The following is an 11,212-nucleotide window of genomic DNA, read 5'->3' on the forward strand; positions in this document are numbered from 1 at the left end:
CATAAAACGGAACATAAGCTTAATCAGTAGAGTTTGTAATCAGAGGCCAGGAATGAAGACATTGAGTGCAATTTTCCCATTTAACTTTGGAAGTAATGAGAATTTTAAAATGCTAGAAATGTACTTGTGACTGAGACACAAGAGAAGCGTTTAGGTTTAAGAAAGCCAGCTTACAGACTATATATAGTTTACAGAGCTATATACAGTACATATAGTACAAAATTCACCATTCAGCTAAATAAATTCTATAAATACAGCACAAAGCAGCTTTACATAAATCCAGATTTAAAAAATGTTATATCTCTCCAAGTGTGGTTAGAATTTCTAAATGTCTGATAGCTTGCGTTTTTTTTTTTTTACAGAGTGAGACTTAAATCAAACAGTCATGTCCTATTTTCCCAAGGTGGGAATACTCGGGGCTTCTAGAAGGCCAGGATAGATCAGTGACTGCAAGCATGAGCATAGCCGAAACATCACATTTATTTAAACTACAAGTGTGAAGTCATACATCAAGTAACTTAGCTAACCAGTTCACTAGCAAAAGAAAGCAAACCTCATATCAAAACAGTGCAATGGCAGGGAAAGATTGCCTAAATTCAGGCATCAGATTGCTAGTAAGTCAGAACCTCTGCTCTTTAACTTACCTACAAAACATTACAAGCTTTCTTATCACTGATTTTAACTAGCCTGATGTAACACGAGAATCCGCTGGCTGTGAGAGGTTTGTGGTCTATCAGTGGTTGAAATCTAATAGCCACATTGACTTATTCATGGCTGTTGTTGAGTGGCTTAGGAAATGTGCACAAAGCCCTGACCTAAAAAGTCTGACTCACAACTGAATCTCTGCAAAATGTCAAACTTTTGTTTTAATCTACCATTCTTCTCGCTTTTTCCACTCTCATCCTATGTGAAAAGCATCAAAGTTCAAAAATTCACAGATCAGGCATAGTATTATGACCACCTGCCTAGTATTGTGTTGGTCCCCCTTTTGCTGCCAGAACTGTTCTGACCCGTCATGCACTGTGTATTCTGACACCTTTCTATCAGAACCAGGATTAACTTCTTCAGCAATTTGAGCAACAGTAGCTCGTCTGTTGGATCAGTCTACACAGGCCAGCCTTCGATCCCCACGTGCATCAGTGAGCCTTGACCGCCCATGTTCCTGTCGCTGGTTCACCACTGTTCCTTCCTTGGATCACTTTTGATAGATACTGACCACTGCAGACCACCCCACAAGAGCTGCAGTTTTGGAGATGCTCTGATCCAGTCATCTAGCCATCACAATTTGGCCCTTGTCAAACTCACTCAAATCCTTACGCTTGCCCATTTTCTAACACATCAACTCTGAGGACAAAATGTTCACTTGTTGCCTAATATACCCCACCCACTAACAGGTGCCATAATGAGGAGATAATCAGTGTTATTTTCGACACCTGACAGTGCTCATAATGTTATGCCTGATCAGTGTACATCCTCCATAAACCACAGAATCCATATCCATAGTGAGAGCATGTGTATTCTCTCTGTCTCTTGCTTTGGCCCTCTTAGCTGGTGCAGTACAGAGTTAGCAGAATACTAAACATCCAGCCCACGCTAAAGGAACATCAGAGAGTAATGCTGGGGTGTGACAATATAGACAGAAGTTTCAATTGAAAAAGAAATTGGGAAAAGAGGGAAGACAAGGAGGAGTGAGAAGTAATGCTTATGATAAACTCAAGTCCACAATATCCATTGAATATCATTTTTTAAATGTCACCTTCAGTGGACTTGGACATTTGTGATAAATACGAATGTGTGCGACCAGGTAAAATATCATTTAGAATTTCAATAACACCAGACCTAAATATTATCCCAGTGAAAGGTATGACAAGAATGTTACAGGGTGTGATTGTGAAAAGTGTAATAGGGAAAAATAGCTACTCTTAATACCATTGTTTCCTTTCACACTATTTCAGTCAGACAAACGAGTAAGAAAATGTACACGCCTGTCTCATAACAGTCCTTTACTTCTGTGTGACTTCATTAATCATGGAAGCTTGGCAACAACTGTAAACTCATGTACACATTATAATTCACTCTAACTGAAATCTAACCTCTTAGAAACTGTAGTGCATTACGCAAACACCCTTACAACCACACAAAGGAAAACTGTCGACCTTATCAAATAATGGACAATAGTTCCTTTGAAGCCAAGAGTTGGGGTTAGTAGCCTATACCACACAAAATAAACATTTCTGTTCTTTCAAGTCTTTCAGCATCATCATCTTCATCCATAGCATCCCTGAACGTGAACAGACTCTTCACTCACTCACCCGTGCAGTAAACTCGCTGACCGAAACCCAACCGATGAGGACATTTATTAACGGACACACATATGTACAGGCGCGCACACACACAGGAAAGTGTGGCCCTCTCCCTGCACTCACACACCCTTAGGCAGGATGCACCAGCTCTCCCAAGCCCTGAGCAGCCCTCCAGGGTCAGGCAGAGGTCGAGGAGTGAAAAAGCACTCCACCTCCAGAGAGCTCCAAAAGCACTCTTTCCCACAATACCACACCCAAGCAGCGCTGCACAGCCGAGACCATTCGGCCAGTTCCCCTCCCACAGGCTGTGGGCGCCACAATGCGGCTGTGGATGCTGGAGTCATCAATGCAAAAAACGGCGACAAGCTTCTACAGACTTGACCAAACAGCTTAAATAAGTCTATAAATAGACTCATCTGTGCTGTTATCATATCAGAGGGGTGGTGCATTTGAAATGTCAGCAGCAGTATGACTTGAAAGCACAGGATGATGCTGATTAAACAGCATTATTCAACATGTCACTAAACAGTATTTCAGTTCACCAAACACAAATGGGTCCACACTAGGCCATTCAATTAGAAATAAAACAGTCCAAGACATGCTGTTACAGTATACTTAGTAACAGAGTGGTGTGATGTGTTACCTTCGCAAAGGTGAACGTTTTCCAATAACAGAATATCAATCAAGTTTTTTGGCAGCAATTACAATTCTGTATTCATTAAAAAAAAAAAAAAACATGCTGTACTTTTTTGTTTATTTATAGCTTCTGTTATCAATTATATCAGCTATATAAAAGTCTTTTCATGTTTCTACACTGGAGACATCTTCTACACTAAATAAATTTCTCCTCACAGAAATACGACCATGTTATGTGGATTTTTTATAATTCGTTTACACTGTGGCCACCATACCTGTCCCTGGTAAGTTGTTACTATAGGAGCAATAACATTAAAACAAGCAAATGAATATTAAAATTACAGTCTGAAATAATATTAAATCCAACAACACAGAAGCTCTGTGGTATATGATATGTGGATGTTTAAATGGGATACAAATACAAAGGAAAGAGGACATCTGCATACCGTTTATCGGCACAGATGCCAAAATGGACACCATATTTGGTCAGAATTTACTTTGAATTTGCATCGTTTGGCCAAATTTGGAAGCAGAACAGCATGCATCTTACTCAGCAAAATCAATCACACATTTCTGTTTAGAATTCTGCAGAGTTTGAAGAATGCAGTGAACAGAGTTGTTGGCAGAGTATGATGACAGTGAAGGGTGTCCTGAACATAACATTTTCAATATTACTGCGGAAAAAAGCCAGTTAACCATGTAGTGGTTTTGAAGATGGAGTCTGTTTGTATATATATACTGACCACTGCAGACCGGGAACACCCCACAAGAGCTGCAGTTTTGGAGATGCTCTGATCCAGTTTTCTAGTCATCACAATTTGGCCTTTTGTCAAACTCGCTCAAATCCTTACTCTTGCCCATTTTTCCTGCTTCTAACATCAACTTTGAGGACAAAATGTTCACTTGCTGCCTAATATATCCCACCCACTAACAGGTGCCATGATGAGGAGATAATCAGTGTTATTCACTTCACCTGTCTGTGCTCAGAATGTTATGACTGATCAGTGTGTGTGTGTGTGTGTGTATATATATATATATATATATATATATATATATATATATATACACACTATATTGCCAAAAGTATTCGCTCACCTGCCTTGACTCGCATATGAACTTAAGTGTCATCCCATTCCTAATCCAATGGGTTCAATATGACGTCGGTCCACCCTTTGCAGCTATAACAGCTTCAACTCTTCTGGGAAGGCTGTCCACAAGGTTTAGGAGTGTGTTTATGGGAATTTTTGACCATTCTTCCAGAAGCGCGTTTGTGAGGTCACACACTGATGTTGGACGAGAAGGCCTGGCTCTCAGTCTCCGCTCTAATTCATCCCAAAGGTGTTCTATGGGGTTGAGGTCAGGACTCTGTGCAGGCCAGTCAAGTTCATCCACACCAGACTCTGTCATTCATGTCTTTATGGACCTTGCTTTGGTCACTGGTGCACAGTCATGTTGGAAGAGGAAGGGGCCAGCTCCAAACTGTTCCCACAAAGTTGGGAGCATGGAATTGTCCAAAATGTCTTGGTATGCTGAAGCATTCAGAGTTCCTTTCACTGGAACTAAGGGGCCAAGCCCAGCTCCTGAAAAACAACCCCACACCATAATCCCCCCTCCACCAAACTTTACACTTGGCACAATGCAGTCAGACAAGTACTGTTCTCCTGGCAACCGCCAAACCCAGACTCGTCCATCAGATTGTCAGATGGAGAAGCGCGATTCGTCACTCCAGAGAACGCGTCTCCACTGCTCTAGAGTCCAGTGGCGGCGTGCTTTACACCACTGCATCCGACGCTTTGCATTGCACTTGGTGATGTATGGCTTGGATGCAGCTGCTCGGCCATGGAAACCCATTCCATGAAGCTCTCTGCGCACTGTTCTTGAGCTAATCTGAAGGCCACATGAAGTTTGGAGGTCTGTAGCGATTGACTCTGCAGAAAGTTGGCGACCTCTTCGCACTATGTGCCTCAGCATCCGCTGACCCCGCTCCGTCAGTTTACGTGGCCTACCACTTCGTGGCTGAGTTGCTGTCGTTCCCAAACACTTCCACGTTCTTATAGTACAGTTGACTGTGGAGTATTTAGGAGCGAGGAAATTTCACGACTGGATTTGTTGCACAGGTGGCATCCTATCACAGTTCCACGCTGGAATTCACTGAGCTCCTGAGAGCGACCCATTCTTTCACAAATGTTTGTAAAAACAGTCTGCATGCCTAGGTGCTTGATTTTATACACCTGTGGCCATGGAAGTGATTGGAACACCTGATTCTGATTATTTGGATGGGTGAGCGAATACTTTTGGCAATATAGTGTATATATACCTCCTCTTTGGCCTCACTCTCCTCTTACTCACTCTCCCACCTCTGAACATGTCCAAACCATCTTAATCTGGCCTCCCTAATTTTGTCCCCCAAACGTCCAACATGAGCTGTCCCTCTGATGTACTCGTTCCTAATCCTGTCCAACTGTGTCACTCCCAAAGAGATGATATTATATATAAATATGGATAGGTTTAAAAGAATGAAAACACAGGGTCTGAAATGAGAATGCAAAAAAACAGCACCAGGTGAGAGGTAGTCATGAAAGAATGGCTAAAACTGTAAAAGAGGAAGTTTAACTAGTCTAACAAATGCTATCAGCTATCTTTACAGTAACAACTTCCTTTTTTAAATTCCATATGAGAATGCGAGACAGTTTGAGGACAACCTAGTACACCAGCTAATCCTACATTAATTTCTATTTTCTTCTCTACATGTGTGTGACATGAAGCAAAGGACACATGATTTTAAATGTCAATGATCTTAACAAACCAAATAATAAACCAGCATTTTGCAATTAAATGCAATGCAAATTAGCCAAAAAGTCTGTAAACTAACAAATACCAGCTTGAATGATTGCTTGGGCAAAACCGGAACAGACTCTCTATTAAGTGTATATACTTTACAAACAAAGGAAAGTTTGGTTAAAAGTAGCAGAGATCGCTGGTGAGTGTACATAGCTAATACAGTTAGTTTGCTTTGCTAACTTGACAATTATCATGTAACACATAAATCAAACCACTTATCACTCAGATTAGTGCATTTGTGCATTTCATTTGTGTTTTGTAGTTACCTATAGGAGCTATAATGCAAGCATACAAGCAATAACTACAAGTGATACTAGCAGGGTATTACACATCTACTAGCATATAATCCTGTGGTAAAAAATGAAGGAAATCTAGCATACACACAAAAATTACATTAGTCTGGCATTTGCGTTAGTGTTTGAATGTCATGTCATACATTCTTACTGGAGCGGCATTAAGAGTTCAAATCTAGATGGTCTCAATCAAACCAGTTACAAAGCAGAAACAATTACAGACTGCAAGTTGCTCATCCAAATTTACTTGTGAACATAAGCAGTAGAAGTACTTTGGAAATGTACTTCTTTGTCCCCTGAATGATCCTGCCCATGCAGATAATGAAGTGAAGCACGAAATGTCCCTACTGGCTATATGGACATTAAGCTAATTAGTTTACAGCATGAACTCATCTGTTTCTTAGATACAAATGACAAACACGACATGTTAATGTGGTTAGCATCCAGGAAGAGTTACAAAAAAAAAAAAAAACATACACACACATTAAGAGCCATTACAGAGATTTGGTTCTAGTGATATGGAACACAATAATATCTGATTAGTTATAAGTCATAAAAATAAAGGATTAAAAAACAAAAAGATCCCTGATATAATGACCAATTACATGTGCCCTCTGATGACCAGGCATCACATTATGATGATCCAAAACTCACACATCTTTAGACCCTCTGAACCCCAGCCCTTAAAATATACTGCCAACAAAAGTGGCTTTACATTTTTATTTTTTAATTAATTAAATAAATAAATAAAATCTGAACGATACCTTAATGAGTTAGTTGTATGTGTGGTGCACTCGTATAGAATTAAATACAATGAAAAGTTTAGTTAAATGCTATTCACCATGTTTACTTCTCAATTATCAGTTATCAGTCGTTTACAGGTACAGTAACATAATATTAGTTCATATCATGTTAACCCTGTAGACTGGAAATAGATTGGAGAGGTTAAGATTCGATTATAAATACTCCATAGAACAAGATGTCAACAGAACCAGTGTTCACTGTGACCAGAGAGGTGAGATCAGCATCATAACAGCAGGTAGTTCCTTCCCACTGCGCAAGCGCACTTCAATTTCGCACGCTTTGAATTCTTGCGTCTTCATATCGTTTAATGCTGGTGCCATTTTATCTTGAGATCATAACCATATCGCAATATACTGAATATAATAATCAGACTAGGTACTGTTTTGCCATGTAAACAATTTGACAAGGTAGGATAAATGATTACATCACTGATCATTACATCTACAAGCTAGGATAGGAGAAGACACAGAGGTCACGTGCAAGGAAGTGATAATGACTAATTCATGAAAAACAATTTTTATCATTTAAGGAATGCTTAATAGATCTAATTGTAAACATTTGGACAATATTAGTATGCAGCGTCTGTTCTAACAGACCTCGCCCAGAACTTGTCTCCATGGATACCATATGTCAATTATTTTCCACTTCAATTGGTGTGTATTCCGCTCAATAGCCAATAAGAGTCTCGCGCTGTAAGGACTCGAGGCGCGAGCACAACCCAAGGCAGCCGTACAGTCAACGTGCTGCGACTCGTTTAACGAGCAACAAGTTTATAGGTTCATTTGTCCTGTTTGCAATGCTATATCACAGCCAGCATGTCATTAAAAAAAAAATGTGGTACATATTCATGTTGGCAAATTTGGACAGCGACTTTTGTTTCATTCGGTGCTCCGAGACATGAACAAGCGTTTCATCAAATCACTGCGGCACACATTCAGTGCATGGCATCAAAGAAAGTATATGGTTCACATCGAAGTTATCTACAGCCTAATCACGTAAGCATGTAGCGCAGACAGGAAAAACAAGAATACTACGCTACGCAACGACCAGCCTGTCTTCATGTCTGCTGCATTTGTTTCATGTTTACCAGCACCAAAGCGTCTAGAGAAGGTCACGCCGATTTCTAGCTGTATTCCCCTTTGTTCTGTAAGATGGGCGATACAGAGGGAAACAGCTGGACAGCAACGCGCTGCACTTACGTTATTCCGCAGATCCTGCAGAGCCACGCTCATCGTGCAGACTGAGAGGTCCGGGGAGAGGCGAGGAGGCGAGCGCTTCACTCACTCCACCTCTGCATGCATGCATGTGGGACTGGGACTGGCTCCGGCGTGCTAAGCCATCTCCTCTCCCAACCGAGCTGAAACAAATGTGCACGGACCCTCTGTTTAAATCCTGACTGATACACACACACACAGCTGATTACAATGTCGATCTCTCAGACACACACACACACACACGGAGCGTTTACCTCTCGGAAGGTAATGAGCACGCGACGAGCCAGCGCGTCTTCGTCTTCTCCAGCTTTCGTCACTGAGCACGGTTTGGCAACATACACCGTACACTGATCACTGTAGGAGACTGCGATCAGCCTGCAGACTCTTCCCTCTGTCCCCCTCTCTCACCCCTCCTCCTCCTCCTCCTCCTCCTCTCTCTCTCTCTCTCTCTCTCTCTCTCTCCATCATGCGTCTGTGAACATGCAACACGTGCGTTAGGACCATCCTTCTGAAGTACATAGTATAGGAGCAGAAGCTTATTACACTTTTCAAGTCTAACCAAGAAGTGGCATGGATTTAAATATATATCATAAATATTAACTGGACAACAGAAAGCCAAAGTGTCAAATATTTTGTTGACATTCAGTTTTATACATGGGATTAAATAGAAACATAATGACATGACTGTGTTGGCTTTATTGGTGTTCTATCCTAATAGGGTAGATCAAGTGCAACACTGGCTTTTTGTATATTTTGTTTGGTTTGTTTTGTTTAGTTTTTTTGCACTGCCATACAAATATGTACACGGGCAACATCTGATCTTTATTGTTTTACAAATGATAATAATACGTGTTACAAATGTAGGCCATTTTTGCCGAGAATGAGAATTCATTGTTATAAAGCAGTCTTTTGGCTGACCACTTGTACATTTGTCCAGATTTTACAGAAACAATTACGAAAACAAAAGCAATTAGGGTGAAATGGATGAGTCTAAAATAAAAACAAGGGAAGAAAAGGACCACACAAAACAGATTTGGTGATGTCATTTGTGTAGAGATGTACAAACAGTTTACATTTCCCACATCCAAAAAGGACAAAAAGGAGTAAGGCCCTTCAGGATCCAAGTTCGTCACCCTTTAAGTAATGCTCAGCAGTATATTCCCCGCCTGCTCCTCACAGCAGAGTGGTAAGCTGGATCTGCACCAAGACATAGATTAATTTGCATTTGCAATTGGCTCCCATCCTGAACAAGGTCAAACTTATTGGACTTGCAATAAGTGAAGCAGAATCTTTAGGGAATCTTTAGGAAATAACACTCCTTGCTGACCAAACCTGGTGTGATCTCAGATTATGTCTTCCTGATGACCTTTATATCATCTCCACTCCAGCTAGTCATTGCCAAATAGCACCACTAGGGAAAACTATAACTTACACTGACATGCATTCAAGTCAATAATTCACGGAGTTATGAAACATACTGTTGGCTTTTGTATATCACCAAGCAGGCCTATAAAACTAACAGACAACCTGTAGATGTATTTTAAGGCCTACCTAACTCAGTGCCTCTTTGCTTGACATCATAGGAAATTTAACACATTCATGCTAAGAAGAAGAGGCACTGTTTGCAAACATTTAGCAGGATGACCTTTTACATTAGGTTAACCCTGCCATCACTTAGAGACTGCAGAAGATGCTTTCTTAGTAAGTATCCCCTCTTGTGGAAGAAAAAAAGAATCTCATCCCTTTCAGTTTCTTTATATATTCTGTTCTGGCTAGATGGGAACACAAGGTCACTAGACAGATAGCACTGTTCAGCAGCCTGTCTACAGCCATCAGCAAATTTCTCCTTGAATAAGCCCAAGGCCTACAAGGCACCAATAGATCACCTTCCACTCATCTACCCACACACCCACACACACACACACAAACACACACACACACACACACATGTGACACAAGTCAGACACACCCTTATTCACACATTGCCATGTTGTCATTCTAAGTAAATGTTGTCATATATGTCCATATTTATTTTTTTATAATAGATGTCTATTTAATTTAATGACACATTGCTAACTAGGCGAACATTATGAAAATGATTATATGTTTAAGGGCACATTTTGAAATGAGTGCAATATTTTTAATTGACAGCTGCTCTCTTGAAATTAAACCATTGGTTTGATTTTTCAATCTACATCCTGCCAACATTTTGCAAATGGAGAAACTCTGGGCTGCTTTTTCATACCCTTTTCATAGCAAATCTGTCCACCCATGATTTTATATTTGTTTATAATTGGTACAATTTTTTTATTCAGTTGTATTTATTACCTTTAATTCAGCTACTGAATTAAAGGAAAAAAGGCCTGACACATGCTTACTGTGTCTATAGAAATAAATATCTGTATCATGCGAGTATTAGTTATTTTAGTTGCAGTAGTACAAGAAATGTGATTTGGGTTGAGAAAGGTGTCACAGCACAAGCAACACAGATTTAGCTCCAACATTCAACTATATAACTAGAATCATTCTGCATTACAAAAAAAAAAGGGGGAAAACATTCCTTGTACACATCATTATCCCTTTAATCAGAGGTGTTATGTTCGTGGATACCCTCTTTATTTTCTGTGTCTTTGTGCTTTGGAACTTTGATGCTCTGATCTGGTCATACTATCACCAAGGAGACAGGCTGAGGCGTTGTCATAGTATTGCCATAGCAACTCCTCTAGCTTGTTGGAGGCCAGTGATCCATTATTCCCATAGAGTGGGTGAGTGGGCGGAGATGGGGGAAGGCAGAGGAAGCACTGGGCCTCAGGGAAAGGTCTCACTTGTTCTGTTAATACAGTATATTGATTGTTTTTTTTTTATTTGAAACATCTCATTGAAGTGCTGTGTATTTGAGCTGTTGTTTCATCCAAATGAGTTTTCTATTACTTATCTTACATGTAGGTAACAAAAATACAGAGAGAGAGAGAGAGAGAGAGAGAGAGATTACTGTTGTGTAATAGTGAAATGTTCATCATTTCCGAAGCACATCTAAGACCACATTAGGGAAGGTGGGAACTCATCCTGTTCATTGAGCATGGTTGGGGGAGTTTGTATTGCTCAGTCGACTGAGTGAACA

At 40.4% G+C, this 11,212-nt stretch overlaps 1 protein-coding gene across 1 annotated transcript in view; it reads right to left on the reverse strand.

The window, feature by feature from the left end:
* ece2b (endothelin converting enzyme 2b) overlaps positions 1–8,494 on the reverse strand; it is a 44,582-nt gene extending 36,088 nt beyond the window's left edge. Inside the window, exons 1-2 of the mRNA XM_058413064.1 lie at positions 8,346–8,494; positions 8,077–8,234 (exon numbers count right to left, since the gene is read on the reverse strand). Of these exons, the coding sequence (XP_058269047.1) occupies positions 8,077–8,109 (33 nt within the window). The 5' untranslated portion in view covers positions 8,110–8,234; positions 8,346–8,494. The remainder of the gene's footprint in view (positions 1–8,076; positions 8,235–8,345) is intronic.
* Between the last annotated feature and the right edge of the window lie 2,718 nt (positions 8,495–11,212).

Source organism: Hemibagrus wyckioides, linkage group LG17 (genome assembly GCF_019097595.1).
Source record: "Hemibagrus wyckioides isolate EC202008001 linkage group LG17, SWU_Hwy_1.0, whole genome shotgun sequence".
Classification (NCBI taxonomy): domain Eukaryota; kingdom Metazoa; phylum Chordata; class Actinopteri; order Siluriformes; family Bagridae; genus Hemibagrus; species Hemibagrus wyckioides.